Source organism: Chelonia mydas, chromosome 1, assembly GCF_015237465.2.
Source record: "Chelonia mydas isolate rCheMyd1 chromosome 1, rCheMyd1.pri.v2, whole genome shotgun sequence".
In the NCBI taxonomy this organism is placed as follows: Eukaryota; Metazoa; Chordata; order Testudines; family Cheloniidae; genus Chelonia; species Chelonia mydas.
In genome coordinates this window covers 74,728,232-74,745,853 of record NC_057849.1, presented here as the reverse complement: position 1 = coordinate 74,745,853, position 17,622 = coordinate 74,728,232, and the positions used below count along the sequence as shown (strand labels likewise).

The 17,622-nt window shown below is 38.0% G+C and overlaps 1 protein-coding gene across 1 annotated transcript in view; it reads left to right on the top strand.

Annotated features, from left to right (window-relative positions):
* KLHL1 (kelch like family member 1) overlaps nt 1-17,622 on the top strand; it is a 445,797-nt gene that overhangs the window by 407,450 nt on the left and 20,725 nt on the right. Inside the window, exon 9 of the mRNA XM_037895040.2 lies at nt 15,511-15,723. Within this exon, the coding sequence (XP_037750968.1) occupies nt 15,511-15,723 (213 nt within the window). The remainder of the gene's footprint in view (nt 1-15,510; nt 15,724-17,622) is intronic.

Below are 17,622 nucleotides of genomic sequence, written 5' to 3'. Positions count from 1 at the left end.
CCAATGCCTTTGTCATGATATTAGCAAAGACATGGGGTCTGCTGGGGGAGAAAAAAACAATATGGGGGAACAGTCACTAGATTAAGTTCACGGTGGACTAACTACAGAGTGGACTGTACTTCCTAAGAGGTAGGAAAAATAGGAATGAGCTGAGAAGAAAAAAGGTGAGGACACAAAGAAGGAAGAGGGAAGATTATACCTGAAATGAGTAAAACAAAATTTGATAAATTTCACAACATTCAAACTTTTTCTGGCCCTATCACTAAATCAAAGCTCTGAGCTTTGTCATTCACTGGACAAAGCTTTGAATCAAAGCTCTGAGGTTTGTCACTCACTGGACAAAATACAGATATCTAGTAATTTAAACAAGACATTGAAAGCGTGTGACACTCTTTACATGACACACCAAGCCAAGCATATCATAAATAGCCTCCCTGGGTTGTTTTAAGTACCCTCCCCCCATCTCATTGGGGGATGGGGGAACATTTGGTCAGATTGTAGGGAGAATGTACTGCTCTCAGAAGGAAAGGTGTGGGAGAGCCCATGTCTGGGAAATGCCTCCCCCAGCCTCATCAGGTAAGGGGTGTGCTGTTTGTTGGTCAGGACAAAAAAAGATATGCTGCTTACAGACAGGAGTGGGAAGGAGTATATTCTTGAAAACATCCGTATGCTTCTTTAGAAGAGACTACACATTTGGACTACCACAGTTACTTCTAAATAATAAAGGTCTTCAGCGATCAACAGCAATCAATTACAGAGAGTTAAATAGTCTACTTGATATATTAATTTTATTGCATTAGCGTACAAAGACCCCAACTGAGATTCAGGCTGCATTGTGCTAGGCACCGTAAAACACAAAGCCAAAGACAATCTCTGCTCCAAAGAGCTAACACATTAAATAGCGAGAACAGGCAAAGGGTGGGTGAAAGGAAATAGAACCATTTTACTTATGGGAAAGTAAAGGGTCATACAGATTAAGGGCTAGTATTTCAGATTCTCAGCACCTACAAAATCCAGCAACTCCTATTGTAACATTTTTGGCCAAATTTTCAAGCGCTTGACTCTAATTTGCTGAACTCTTGAAAACCTACTTATGTAATATGGTGCCTAAATGGAAGGTGAGGGATCTTGGAAATCCCAGCCTTTGGTGACTGACCCTTTAAAAGTTACAGATGAGGTCTGCGACAAAGCTAGGAATTTGGATGCAGATCTCCTGATTTCCAATTCTATTCCTTAATCACTACATCTTTGTGTACTTTGATCCAAATTTCTACAGATTCACTTTCACAGTTATAATCTGAAGTAGTAATATAGATATATAATACTTGTCTCATTTACATCTAGCTCCTACAGCAGGCCTGAAATAGCTACCACATTCTGTGAATGGATGTGCTCTACCATCTTGGCTACTGTTTTATATTTCTGTTTCTCTAGTTTGGGATCTTCATAAATTTCCCAACACTTTCTATATTTGGGGCGATGTCAAATATCTTTTGAACTGCTAGATCAACTTGTGTTAAGTTTTTCATTATTGAGTAAATTGAGATGGATTCATTCACTGTGAAGGTCACAGACTAAATGATCACTCAGGGCATTTTCCAAGTCATCCATATAATTGCAATGCTCTGCTAATTTTTATATTTCAGTAAACATTGAGAAACTTGCTCAAAGCTGCATTATTTTACCAAGTAAACCATTAAAATAAATATGCTGTAATTATGATTTCAAAGGAAAAATAACACCTCCAGTTTTCACTAGAACTGGGAAAATCAGAAAATGTGTCTGCAGCAATTATATTTTTATCAGAATAAGTGTGTGTGTGTGTGTGTTAGTTTTGTTTCTTATTCGTTTGGTCTTGAAATGATTACACTTATATTCAAAAACCAGTTTCTTTGATCTTTCTTTTCTTTAGTCCATGTGCACATAGAGAAACCCTGCCACACAGGCTAGCCAATTCATACACAGGCACATGAGAGAGGGAGAGAGAGAGAGAGAGAGAGAGAGGGAGAGAGGGAGAGAGAGAGTATTGTGTTGTACACTTTCTGCCTACTGTATTTCTCAGGACATACAAATGAAGAATATTTTACTGAATGTTATAAATAGTTTCCCTGCTGCTGAAGTACTATGATGCTTTCCTGTATCAAAAATTGCCTGCTTTCACAAATCAATTTACAGTAGGGGGGCTCAGATTACCTGCCAAACTAGAAAGAGGAGAAAGGCAGTGTTAGAGTGGCTTTCATTTTCAAGAGCTTTATGCATATTGACTAATTCTCACAACATGGGGAAACAGAGGCAGACAGGTTAATGTTGGGGCCATAATGAGAGACACTGGAACAACTACTACAATAGTTATCTTTTCTCAAGCAAAAAACCTACTGGTCTCAATGAACGTTTTTGTCTCAGTAAAGCTTAAGGAAGGATTGCAGAATTAGCTCATAACTAGTCAGAATGAAAACTCTTATCAAACAAATTCTGATTCATTGGTAACACATTATTTTAGTCTCCATTATTACTCTGCTATATCCCAGATATTTCCATTTCTTTTCATGACAGGGTCAAAACCATTGATGTTTTATAAATGGAGTATTTATTAACTCTAGCTTTTGATTAAACTCTCACTCCTCAAAAGGACAATTGATCAGCCCCTTGCTGCAGAGAAGAGGGTGTGTTCCTTGAACATTTTCTTTCTTAGCTTTAGAGTTTTCAGGGAGACATATGTATTTTAAAATGTTTTAGACAGAAAATCATACAATCGATGAATCTTGAGCCAGAATGAGGAGGAACAGTGGTATCACCTAAAATGATTGATATGACAGAAGAGATAAATATCACTAAAATAACAGCACTGCCTAGCACAAAACCATTTTAACGATAACGATCTTTTGAGAAATAAGACACACTCACCGGGTATGTTTGTTTACAAGTAAGGGGGTAAATAAATGTTCTTACTCTAACACTATAGTAAATTATTTGTTTATAGAGATGGTGTTGGGCATTGTGTCTGTCAGCTCTTGACCTGATATTGAAGTGGACTTTTCCAGTTAATGGAGTCCTCATACATTAACTGATCTTAGGGTAGGTGTGTATTCTCCCCATTTCACAATGGAACTTTGAACAGGACTCCTTGTCAAGAGGAAATTATTTCTACCAAAAGGAACTAAACCCTTGGCCCAAGTCATATGAGCTGTGACAACCTTCTATCCATGGGAAATCGCTCTCTGAATTGCTTGCAAAATATCAATAAATATTTCTTAGATGCCAGGACAATTCTTTTCAGAAAAAAATGGTTTTTTTTCCTTCTTTGTCCAGCTTCTTGTATATTTAATCCGCTTGATTCTAATACTGCATTACTAAACAAAGGAAATATTACCCCAAATGTTGCACACTGGGATATCCATTAATAAACTGTCTTGGTCCTATAGCCCAACCATAAGAGAGTTGGTGCTCCTTTCTTAGCTGCACCAGAGCATCTCTTGGCATGCCTGAGGATGTGACAAAGGTGGATAGTTGCTTCCTACTCCTCACTCCAATCCTAGGGCCACGTGAGTACTGGTTTAGCCTCAGCCATAACTTACAGTAGGCTTGGGGTTGCTGTAAATTACTTTGACAGGTCCCCTCATACCTATGTCATGTCCCATATGCCAGAGTAATTCTCAGCTTCTCTTTTAGGTACAACTGAAGTGGCACAAAGGGGTCTTAACATGAGCCAGGTTCTAGCCTTTAATATATCTGTTTAAACCATTTTGAGAGGTGAAACCCCATTAATCATGCCTCTACTTCATTTGTTAAACTGTTTTTACAAGCCATATTCCCTCAGATCAAAGGCAATCTAATATTTTGAAGTTTTCTTCTCAAACTAAATTTTAAAGTGGTTCTCTTTGATTAGTTATTGGAGCTTTGCAACAATGTAATTGAAGTAAATACTTCCAAACTAACCAGCCATGACTTTCCTTAACACTTTTCAATTTTAGAGTCTACTTTGTAGCTTCTATCCATTTTTATATTGAGAGGGATTTTAGGATTCCCTGTCTTCCTCAACATTTAGAGATGGGACTAAATGAAGTTTGGATGTTCCAAAGTTTGGGAGGGGTTGAGATGAGTTATCATTTAAGTTCATCTCTGGTCACAATACTGGAATAGCTTGGAGCATAAATCATTGAGGCAGTCCTTATTGAGCAAACATTTCTACTGTAATTGACATATATCAAGCAGTTCAGGATTGATTCCTTTGTTTCTTCTTTGTGCTCCCTACCAGTCAGTGCTTGAAAAAGGAATGACCATTTCCCTGGCTCTTATTAATATGATACCCCAGTAAATGAGTTCAGTAAGCAATGTCACTGAGATTTTTCCCAGCCTTTAAAATGAATAAAGATTTTTGAAAGGAAACACATACCATGTGATCCACTTTGTAAACACACACATTCCTCAAACATAAAAAGTTACATACATGGTCCAAAATGAAAAGTTTGCAATCCTGTAAATAATCAGAGGCCATCAAGAGTCATGAGAGAACAGGAGAAACACCCATACCTCAGTTTTATTTGCACATGGATCATGTTTTTCTAATTTTAAAATTGAATTAAAATCAAAGGATATTCTATTCTAATGCGGATAAGCTCCAAAAAGCACCAATAAAGTCCATAATAATAAAAATACAATGTGCAAATGGTAAATTTGAAGCCATGCTAAATCTTTTACATTTATACTGGGAAACAAAATTATGATTTGGATGTAAATGGGAAATTAACCAAACTTTGCAGAAATTCAGAGAAGGGAGAAATTCTAAAGCTTTCCACAGGCTCCTTTTTAAATACAGAGAGACTGTGACTGATTAGTTTTGCACAATGAAGGATTAACTTCCATATAAATAGGAGGTCAAGGTAAAATGGTCCCAAGACAAAGATTACTGCTGTCAAAGAAAAAAATATGTATCTCAGAGTCTGATACTGCTCCATTGAAGTCAAGGGCAACTGTTTCCCTCAGGGGAAAAAAAAGAATCAATGGGCAGAGAATCAAGCCCAAAGAGAATACCTGCAAAAAAGTATGGTTTGTGACATTTTTATTCCTTTTTAATGTTTGTCCTTGAGAGTAAGTAAAAGATGCTGGACATTGATAGGTCATTTGTTTGTATGCTCTTTGTAACTAACGATATATCACCTCATGTTAAAATAAATGATTTTCCAGTTGTTTACAGACTACTTGCTGTAAGCAGCATAGTGTTATTATGATCTATTGTGGTTACTTTTATTACTACAGTTATTTTATATGACTATTGCTATTATTTCTGATCAGTTGTTTAGCTCAAGTATTATACTCCGAGCTATCCAATGGGCATAATAGATAGCCCTGCTCCTAAGATCTTACAGTCCGAAAATCAAGCACATCAAAGATGGAATGAACTGGGGAATCCAGTGGTGGAGATAATTTATCCTGCTGGATATTATATATATATATATATATATTAATAATAATATTATTTATTATTGCTATAGAGCTCTTCTCGTGAGCCTCATCATGATTATCGTCTTACTCTATAGGTCAAATAATTTATTGAATTTTATTATTTTATTTGTTTTAACCAGTGTAAGTAGAAGGGTTACCATACATCCGTATTTCCTGGACATGTCTGGCTTTTTGGTTATTAAATCACCGTTCGGGAGGAATTTTTAAATATCTAAAAACGTTCAGGATTTTGCTGTTATTATTTTTCCCCAAAGAAGAGTTGATCATTCAAGAAAGAGAGAGAATGTTGATCACTTGAGAGAGTGCCTGCTTTTCCCCCCTAGCTCCCAGTGCTTGCGCCGCGAAACAGTTGTTTCGCGTTGCTGGGAGGGAGGGGGAAGAGGGGGAATGCGGTGCACTCAGGGGAGGAGGCGGGGCCGGGGCAGGGATTTGGGGAAGGGATCCAATGGGACAGAGAGGGGGCAGAGTTGGGGCAGGGACTTTGAGGAAGGGGTTGGAATGGGGGTGTGGAAGGGGTGGGGAAGGGGTGGAGTTGGGGCGGGGCCAGAGGCGGGGGGGGGCGCGAGCACCCACCGGCACCGGGGAAAGTTGGTGCCTAGCCCTGTGGTTCCAGACAGGTATGATCATTTTTCCAAAGTGGCGATAGTGCAACGTCGACAATTTCAGTGGCTTTTCTGAGTTCGTACTGTGCACAGTAGTGTTTCCTCAAGAGCTCTTTATTTGATTTTTTTTTTATTATCCCCAAACACAACGCCAAAATGAAAGTGTAAATTCACTGCAGAACTAAAGACGAAATTCCCGTGTTTTCGAAGTGGCAGAGAAGAATGGGAAGCTGAGTGCTTGGTATGTAGACCTGGTACTTACATCTCTGTGAAAAATAAAGGTGCTAATGATTTATGAACTCATGTGGACTCAGACAAGCAGAAAAAAGCAGTTCGAGGAGAGAGCTGATCAACAAAATTGACAGATTATTTTGTAAAACCTGCCAGCAAATCAGAGGATTCTGTGACTGCAGCAGAGGGTTTCTTTTGCATTTCACACCGTTAAGCATCATAATAGCTTTAAGTCAATGGATTGCACATCTGTCTTGTTGAAGAAGACATTCCCCTGATTCTGAAGTAGCACGGAAATTTTCAAGTGCTAGAACCAAGACAGAAGCAAATGTTATCTCTGTGCTTGCACCACATTCTTTTGATGTTGTTCTGAAAACGTTTGAAGAAAATGACATAGCTTACTGTGGAGTTGCTACAGATGGAAGCAATCACAGTCCAGTGAAAATATTCCCTGTAATTATTCAGTATTTCGACTGGAAGAATAGTGGTTTGCAGTCAAAATGGATTGAGGTCCAGAACACACCTAATGAGACTGCCGACACGAATGCTTATTACGTAAAAGAAATGCTTGAAAAAAATGGTTTGTTCGAGAAGTGTATTGCATTTACAGGTGACAACTGCACTACAATGTTTGGAGGACTCTGGCGTGATGAAGATGGAAAGAATGTGTTTACAAACTTAAAAAAGTTGTTGCAGAAGAGAACATTAATTGGTGTCGGTTGCCCAGCACACATTTTGAATAACTGTGTTCACCGTGCAGCAGAAAGAATGAACGTTGACATTGAGAACATTATTTTTAAAATTTTCCAGTACTTTCACATCTACACTGTCCGAAATGAGCAGCTGAAGGAGTACTGTGAGTTTGTTGATCTTGAGTACAGAAAGCTGCTTTCTCATAGCAAGACACGATGGCTGTCATTATTTCCAGGCATAACAAGGCTGATACAGATGTTTCCTGACTTGAAGTCATTCTTTCTGTCACAGGACAAACCACCCACAGTGCTTAAGACATTTTTTGAGTATGAATTAAGTGAGATTTACCTCTGGCACATGCATTCACTCATGACTGTATTCCAAACTTACATTCAAGAAATCAAAAGGGAAAGCAATTCTGTCATGGAAGTGCTGAAAAGTTTGAACTCGGTTCACACTATCCTTCTTGAATGCAAGACTCACAACTTTATGTCCCTGAGAGTTAAGGGACTACTGGCACAAAAGCACATGGAAGGAATTGATGAAGAGTGTGACAAATTCTGTGCTGAAGTAAGTAATATGTATAGCAGATGCTTAGAATATTTGGAGAAGTGGCTTAGACCCCCAGAAGACTTCTCTTGTTTCAGGTGGATTACCTGAGTGAGACACCAAATTGGAGTGAAGTGGAACCATGTATCAAGTACCTGATCCATAAGGGGGTGCAAATTGATGACGTGAAGTGTTTTGATCAGGTCAGCAACTTGAAGAAGTTTACGGAAAGTTGCAACTGTGATGAAGAGTTCAGTAATTATTTGCTAGCACACCAGAAGTGGACCAAATATTTTAAGAAATCCAAAAACCTTGAGTGTCATTCAGAACTGTTAAATATTGCACAGTTCTTCTTTGCTATTCCTTTTTGATGCAAATGTAGAGCGAATTTTTTCACTGATGCAAAGCCAGTGGACAAAGGAAGGGAACAACTTGAATGTTGAGTCACTGAAAGGAATTCTACTTGTACAGTACAACTTCAGACAAACTTCTTGTAAAGACTTTCATGCCTTCTTAAATAGCAATCAACCACTGCTGAGAAAAATGCAATCTACAGAGAAGTATGTATGGGCACATGAAGAGAAAGAAAACTGAAGAACTGGTGAAAGGAAAGGACTCACTACGTATAAAGAAGTACAGTAAACTTTAAATAATTTAACTTCACTTTTGAGGCTTATATGTACTCAATATAGATGACATGTAGTGCACAGCATGTGTATAATATGTGTATAATAACACATTAATAAAACCCGAGTTGGTAGATACTGGTGCAAATACCCCGCGTGGAGTGTCCTCTTTTTCGAATGTTCTGATATGGTAACCCTTCTCATTCCTGCAAAGTGCTGAACACCTACTCTCATTAACTTCTGGATAAGCCCTTAGGAACAGATTTTCAAAAGAGGTTAAGAATCAAGCTTTCAGTTACTCAGAACTCATCACTGGGGCCAGATTTCCAGTACATCTGACACCTATTTAAACACTTAATTTTTAAGTGATATATACCCATCATGCCAAGCTCTCATGTGGCTGCTTATTTCGGTACCTAAATGGGAGCCGAAATCTTTGAAAATCTGGCCCTGATTATGGGTGCTGAGCACTTTGTGAAAATTCTGGCCCTACTGATGCAAGGCATGACAAACATTAATAGCTGGAGTCAACTATAGTCTGAACGGAGTCTGAATTCATTTGGTAGATGATTTAATGAATAATGAAGGTACCTGTTTCACCATTTAATCAAAGGTAACTAAAAAGCATCTCGTTTTTATTTGTGATTGCACCAAAACAAGAAGTTTTGAAACCCATTGAAGCAATCAGTCCCAATGGGTATTTCGGCAGAGATTAAAAACAACAAAATTTTGAAAGTGAAGTGTTCTTCTCTAACCTTACCCGGACACTGAATAGAAGACATCAAAGCAGTGATATGCTGCATGGAAATCCTGGGGAACTCCTGGGAGCCCTTTGTTAAAATTCTGTCATGATATTGAAGAGAAAATTGGGATAATTTCCCTTCCTCTGATGGAGTTCACCCATGCTCTGGGATATTGCTAAATCATCCATGCCAGACACAATTTATCCCTTCAGCTTATTAAAAAATTCTTTTGAAGAGCTAATGCTTTCCCTTTGGAGTGGACAAAATGGCAAGTATTTCTGTAAAATTTCCCAGGGAGAGATTCCAAAGGACCCGGTTCTTCCTCTACAAGGTCTTTACACACAGGCCCAGCTTCAAATGATATGAGTTGACCAAACAGTGTTATGGTACCTATACTGCACTTCTTAAAGTAACAAAGTCGATTTCCCCCCCGAGCAAATGCAATTAAATATGTTTGCACTGGTATTGCCTCCCTTGAGGATTGATTGTCTGTTTAAATGGGAAAACAAATTAATAGATTTCCTCATTCCTCACCCTTCTTTTCTGCAAACAGAGGCACCCCTGAGACACCGGGTATATCACAGGCTAGCGGAAAAAGCTTGTGTGGGAGCCCCTTGTTAAAATACTGGCAGCATGACCCTGCTTCAAAGGGAAATTTCAAAGCAAGTAATTCTTCTTCAGGGTGACTTGACTAATAACTATGGGAACCTTCAAGAAAACCATTAACCTGTAACTTCTACTGACTGAAGTGTGTCTGCTGTTTTAGGAACTAATCCTGCTGTCTCTGCTCAGGCAAAGCTCCTGTGGAAATGATGAACGTGTTGTCTGAGTTAGGATTGAATCTGTTGTCAATTAATTAGTTATAGTTCTATATATGTATTGTTTTTTTCCCTGTCTCACTTGTTTATTTTATCCATTTAGAAGCTTAAAAATAATATGTCTCTCCCATCCAGTTGCATCTGAATATGGGGATTTCAGCCCTGTCATTCTTACCCTTGAAATCAGTAGGACTCTCTGGTTTGCCTCCTTGTCTCTGTGGTTTCATTACTGATTTTGTCAGTGAAGCTCTGAGATTGTGATTTGACAATAAAATAATAATTTCAGTGCTTAATTCTAACATTTTATCCAGCTAAATACATATTTACTCTAGCAGAATAGTATGCGTATTAAGTGAAAAATCCTGCCTTTCTATTCTGTGTAAAGCATTACCAGCCAGCCAGGCACTGCAGGGCAAAATGGCTCAGGGCAGGTTGGCTCAACACAAGGTTTTTACACAAGAACAATGTTTTCCATTTTTTAACAGCTGCCACATACTGGAGCCTATGTGCTGGGGGACAAGGTACATATACCTGATCCAAAGCTGGCTGCTCTTTGGTAGTGCAGCAGTCAGTTGCCGTGGTAGAAAGCAATTTCTTCCTGCTGCTATTTGGCAATTCAAGAGGCTTCCTGATCCCTTTTCTCCCATTATGCATCCACATAGCACAGGGCAGAATTTGTGTGCCCTATTGTGCCCTCAATATCTGGCATAACTAGGCAGGCAGATAGATGTGCTTACGTGCACTGTAACAGGTGGCACATAAGAGCTGAGCATCCCATAATGAGAGAACAGAAACAAATGAGTCAAGCTAGAGGCATAGCCATCTAGTTAAGGTGCAGTTGCATTTTGAGCATAATTAGATGTTTAATTGCACAGTTAGATTTAATAGATATATTTGCTTTTTTAAGCAATTATTGATGAAAATAACTTTTAAATATAATTTATCCTCTATTTCCTGCAAATCAGACTGCTGACAGATTTGTAGTATTTGATTCTGGCTATTTTTTTTCCTTTTTTTCCCAAAATTTCCTTTGTATTGGATGCTTGCAAATAAAATACAGAGGAAGAGGCAAACACAGCAAAGCATGAATAACTCTCAAAAAGTATTTGTAAAATATAAACTCACCCAAAGGATAAAAATCAGCATGAGCCAATACAGAACAGTTTAAAGCATACTTAACAGAGTGAGAATAAATAGACCTTCTCAAGGATCCATTAACAAATTGTATTCAGAGGAAACTATTTTTACAATTAGAAGCCCTTAATCCATATTTCACAATCCAAGGATATAGTAAATGGCTACCTAATCTGTGTGCATGTGTGTGTGTTTGGACACATATACCTACTGTGCATATATGACTGGCTGCAAGTATGGTATCATCTTGTGGTTAAGGCATTGGACTCAGACACAGGATATCAGATATTAATTTCACGACTGACTTCCTATGTGACTAACTCACTTTGTGCCTCAGTTCTCCATCTGTAAAGTGAGGATAATAACACTTACTTTGTCAGTTTTATGTACTTCGATTATAAATTCTTTGGGGCAGAGACTGAATATTACTCTGTACTGTATATAGCACAAAGGAACCTTAACCTTTGCTAGAGTATCTGAGTGCTACCAAAATACAAACTAGTGATAATGTGAAGATGGCTGTATATATTTTCATCCTATAAAGCTGAGAAAATAATTCATGAATATTTTTGAATTTTATACACTGTTTTTAATAAAATATTTGCAAATAGGATTTTTTCTTATTGTTTGGCCACTATTACCACCCTTATTTGGCCAGAGTACTACCCTTTATCAGAGTTTAGTATGCATTCACCTACCCAGATTATGCAAAGGAGGAGCAGATCCAAAACCTCAGTCCTCTCCTCGGTAATATCTTGGAAGGCTAGCTCTACAGCTACAATGACTGTGATTGTGCCCAGGGACGCTTCAATAGCATGGAGATGAGCACAAGATAAATAAATAAACTTAGCAGATGCACATACGGGAGTTTGCAAAAAGAACGGGAGTTGTTTCTTTTGCTCTCTCTACCCCCTTCTCCATGTCAGGACAGAGTCATGCACAATCAAGCATTCATAGAACTGTTAGCTGAGCTGTTTAGACATAGCCAGAGTGGAGCATTATAAGTAGAACTTTAAAGCAACACCGATTTCACACTAATTTTTGACTCCCAACTTTGAAAATCTTGGTTCTGATATTTAAAGCCTAGTATCCCATTTGCCTGCATATCAGGTAAACATCTATGTCTTGCATATGAAAACAGGGCTGTAGTGGAAAGTGTTTTGTGACCTATTGTTGCTCACTATAATATAGTTTTGCTACAATGATGGAATTAGAGATTGGGAGCGAATGCATTAGTACAGATCTATATTATGCATTTCACTTTCAAAATGGAATTTCCCCCATGCAAACCTTAGCAGAACTATTGTATAATGCATTGCACATATTAGCCGTGCAGGGAACATCAGTTTATAGTGACCCTAGACTTCAGTTATCTTGAACAATAGAAATCAGATGAAAAGGTAGGTGTCTTAAGACTGAGTTTGCAGGCATTCTTGTAAGAGAATTACTTTATTCTTTTGCTTTGTTGCTTTATTTGACATCCACTTCACATGAATATCAATGTAGCCTGATTCCCTTGCCTACTTGTGTTACCGTACAAGGGTGTCTATGAGGCAATATCTCAAAGTTCCATGGACTCACTAAAGATTAGTGGTAGAATTGTGCTTCCTTGTTCTGGACATCAGCTTCAGTGCCAAAGAAACATAACAGTAAATGTACATTTAATGAGCTTGGAATTCACGGAGTGTTTAGAACAATAAAAGCTTCCAAATGAATAATTGTTTCACAGCAGGAAACTTTTGCATCCTAAATTGCTCAATGCTTGGACTTTAAAATAGCCTGCATTTCTATTAGTTCATCTGTGGGCACTGTAGAACAGGCAGCAGACTGGGAAATGATTCATATAACAATGTATGCAGTATGGGTAACACTGGAAAAATGAAATCAGAATCATGTCATCATAGGAACCATTATAAGGATGGAAATTATTTTCATTTGCCTACAATAGTTACAAGCAGAACTGAAACATAATTCAACAGCATTTTCATAATTGGAATTTGAAAATAGATTTTAGAGTTTTTCTGGGACTTCCACACATAAATCAGCCCTTGCTGATACATTCATCATATATGCCATTGAAGGAAAATCAACAAACAGTACCTGCATGTGTCATTTCCTGAAACTATCCCTTAGGCATATTACATAGATCAGAATCTCCGCAGATTCAATTAGAAGCCTATGAAAACAAACTAGGACTTTACCGTAGTTTTTAGATATCTACATTTAAGATATAATGAGCCAAATTATGCTCTTCACCTTAGATTTAAGCTCCACAGTGAGCATATCTTGTAAAAACTGCTGGTGGAATGAGGAAGTGCAGAAAGGAGTAAGAAATAAGGAAAAAGTCATAAAGGTGATGGAAAGTAACCCATAAGAAGAAGCAATTGTTGCCTACAGAGTCTCCAAGGGATCAGCAAAGCAAGCAGTCAGAATGGTGAGAAACCTACCTTTAGGTGAGCTGTATAATGAGTTGAACAACCGTCCTCAGCTTGCTAGACAGAAAATATATGTGATATAAATGGACAAGAAGCAAAAGGAGGGAAGATGGAAGATGCCATTTGTAAGGGATCCAGGGGCAGACTGCTTGTAACAAGAAACATGGTACATAACAGGAGGCAAAAATACTGTGAGGGTCTACTTAGTGAGAAGAACCCTTTATATGCCAAGCTACTGTTGTGTGAACTGATAAGCAATGGCCTGTTAGAAGCAGATGTTAAGGCTGCATTTCTGAAAATGGCACCTGGAAAATCAGCAGGTCCAGATGAAGTCATGGCAGGTATGATCAAAGAATTGAGAGACATTGATGGACACAGTTTGGAAAGAGTAGAAAATTCCAGAAGAATGGAGAAAGTCTATACTGGTACCTGTATACATACAAAAGGTGGCATACAAGACTATTCAAAGTACCAAGTAATTAATGCTGTCCCACTCCATGAAACTGTTAGAGAGAATCATTCATAGTCAAATTTGTTGAATAGTGGAGCCCGTTTTAGGAAAGGAGTGCTTTTGTTTTAGAAAAGGGAAAAGGATGACAGATTATATGCCAATCAATAAACAGTTGATGGAAAAGAAGCTTTCCTCAATTTGGAAAAAACATTTGACAAAGTACCTCAGTGACTGCTGAGGCCTCCACTGCAATTCTGTGGGGTACTGGAGGACCTTGTCCAGATGATGATGGTTTTGTAGGATGGTTCCATGACAAAGGTACGGATGCCCTTAGGTGCAATGGAGGGTTTTGAGGTGAAGGTTGGGCTCCATCAAGGATCAGTGCTTATCCATTACTATTCATAATTGTGATGGGCTTCATAAGCAAGCAATTCCAAATGGAAGGTGGTACAGAGTTAAATTTTGTAGACAATGTGCTAATGGCTGATAGTGAGGAATACTTGTTTCAGATAAGTGATGCCTGGAACAGGGAACTAACAAACTATGGTCTCAAAATGAGCAAAGAAAAGACAGAAGTCACGTGGGGACTCCCATGGAACCAAGACGGTTGAATATCAACAATTAGGGTCAGTTCCTAAATCATGTTTCTGTGTTTAAGTTCCTGAGGGGCAGGTTAGTGACAAATGGACAAATCAACAGTAAACTTCAGGGAAGGCTGCTGACTGTGGGGAAGTCTGGTACGAGATAAGTGGAGTGATTTAGGATCAACAAATGCAGAAACTACTTACGGGACAATGACACAAAACTATAGTAAGACCAGCTCTTCTGTTAGGATCAGAGACCAAAGAGAGGCACTTGAGAAGACCATTGCTGGGCCATGTATGGAATGAGGAATGATACCAAGGTTTGCTGCATCAGAGAGAAGCCACAAGAGAGGAGGCTGATATGGTATGGGCGTATATGAAGGCTGGATGAAGGGAATCCTATTCTGGAGCCCTTTGAGACTAGAATTCAAGGGCAGAGAACAGGAGGACAGGCAAGAAAATTGTGGATAGACTGTGTATGGGAAGATGGTGATATTTTTCTGCTTTCTGACTGGATAATTTGCTTTTTCCTCTTCTAAATTATACACAGTAGCTTGTATAATATATTTTTCTATGATTTCAAAAATCCATTTCCCATCCATTTATGTTCTAAAACTGCAATTCTAAAATTTGTACAGTAGTTTTCACTCAGATTCTTTCTGTCCTCATCTGCACCCATTTTCACCCATTGCTCTGTTTATCCAGGTTCTTATTTGACTCAGATTACCTAGAGTGACTGAGCACCTACACTTTTCCTTGCTTTTTTTAACCTTCCCTCCACTTATGGTGGGCAATTGTGCAGCAACCCTGCTTCTGTGGTTTGGAAATCGTATGAGAAGTAAGTTCTCCTGAGATTTCTGGCTCATGAGGCAGAATAAAGTAGTATGCATTTTGATCTGAGAATTAAATCACCTATTCCCAAATGACTAGTCAGGAAATAACTTCCATTCCACTGAGTGTTGGCAGAACACGAAGAAGAATGTGAATTTGACAATAGTACTAACATCAACGTATTTCCCAGTGTGTTATACTTTTGTGAGCTTGAAATTTGACAAAACATATTCCGTAGTCCTTTCATTTCAGACAACAGATGAGAAAAGCAAACAAAGCCTCTCTGTTTAGAGTTTTGCTAATTGAAGTTCTTGTTGCACTGAAATTTCCGTGTTTTGGCTTTTTTTTAGGTTATATTCAGTTGGAGGTCGCGATGGAAGTTCGTGTTTGAGTTCAATGGAGTATTATGATCCTCACACAAATAAATGGAATATGTGTGCTCCGATGTGTAAGAGAAGAGGAGGTGTAGGTGTGGCCACATGTGATGGCTTTCTCTATGCAGTTGGAGGCCATGATGCTCCTGCTTCTAACCACTGTTCCCGACTGCTGGACTATGTAGAAAGGTATCCATTTAGTGTACAATTACATGTGCTGTTTTGGAATGCAAGACAGGTTACAATTGTTTGTATCCTAAAAATTGTAAGAGTTAAGAGTTAAGGTTTGTTGTTGTTTTTTTTACTAAATGACAAATGAACTAAAAAAAATGTTATTAACCATATATAACTACTTTAGTAAGATAAATATCATATATTACCATAACAACTATCATACAAAAGTGGGCTTATAGAAAACAACACTTGTGTTGTTTTGTTTCATTAGTAGCACACTAACACAGAAGCAGATCTAAGGTCTGTTCACATTTCCACTGGAAACTTCTGTACCTAAGGCAGAAATATTTTCTTATTGGAGAGACAAGAGCTCAGCATGTAAGCTAACCTGTAATACCAAATTAGATTTAGCTAGATTTAGCAATTTTTATCGTCAGGCAAGTAATAAAAGAAAGCTCTTTAAGTAATGCTGATGCACACTGCACCATGGTGGTTCCTTCAGCAGGACTGTTATTGCCTGACACTGTATTTACAGTATATAACCTGTACTTTGCATTGCACAAGGAAATATTCAGTGAATCAAGAGAGTTTAATAGGACACCAGGGCACTATTGAAGCTATTAAGATCTATCCTGCCTGTGATTTTCAGATAGGCTTCTACATTTAATTGAGGTTTTAGTTACATTATTAAAAAAAATTAAGAAAATTAACATATCAAAGGTATGCAAAAGTTATAATGCTAAAGGGGAGGACTAAAGAGGAAAGTGGGAACATACAGAGTTAAAGTTGCCACTTCTTTCCAAGGAGAAGGTTAATCAAAATCTTTAGAAGTGGACATGGACATGAAACCCTAGATTTACCTGAGGCTCATGAATTATAAAAACATAGAGAGCGAAACAGATAGAACACTTTTTGCTTTTCCAACATCTGTATTGGTTGTCATATAGGAGCAGTGTTACTTTGGAATTTGAAAAAAAGAAGAGTGTGAAATGCATTTCTTTTTCAGCCACATACGATTTTTGATTACTCCCTTTTTTCTGGGCTGAATCTTCCCCTCACTGAAATCAATGGGAACGTAAGCATATAGCTGAGGGTTGAATTTGGCGCTTTATATAAAATGTTACTCTTATCTAATAACCAGGCATCATGAGAGAAGTTAAGGAAACAAATTGTGTTGCTTGCTTTTTTGTGTTGAAATATGACACAACCTAATCTCTGTTAATTTTAATTCACTTTTCCTTTTTTTAAAAAAATGGGCACATAATAGTATTTTATGTCATTTCACATACATGTACTGTTTATGTTAAATAAACCCATACCAAAAAAAAGTTGTGCGTTAATTTAGTGCACATGAAAGTGAGGGATTTAGAGCACTACTTTGAGCCAGGCATATTGTAAACAGGTATTCTAGAATCTTCTCCACATAACTGTGACCTGCAACATCTCCAATCATAAAAAGAAAAGGAGTATTTGTGGGACCTTATAGACTAACAAATTCTAAGGTGCCACAAGTACTCCTTTTCTTTTTGCGGATACAGACTAACACGGCAGCTACTCTGAAACATCTCCATTCTTGTAGTCCTGGACTTTTGTTGACTAAAAACTGATATTCATACACCAAACTTATTTGCATATGTAACCTGAACAAGACTTGATTCTAGGTTTTTGTAGACACAAAGGCATTGACACACAGAATCACAAAATCATAGAAATGTAGGACTGGGAGGGATCTCAGTAGGTCATCTAGTCCAGTCCCCCACATGAAGCAGCATTAAGTATTATCTAGACCATTCCTGATATGTGTTTGTCTAACTTTTTCTTAAAAAACACCAATGATGGAGATTTTATATCCTCTCTATATAATATGTTCCAGTGCTTAACATTTTTCTTAATGTCTAGCCTAAATTTCCCTTG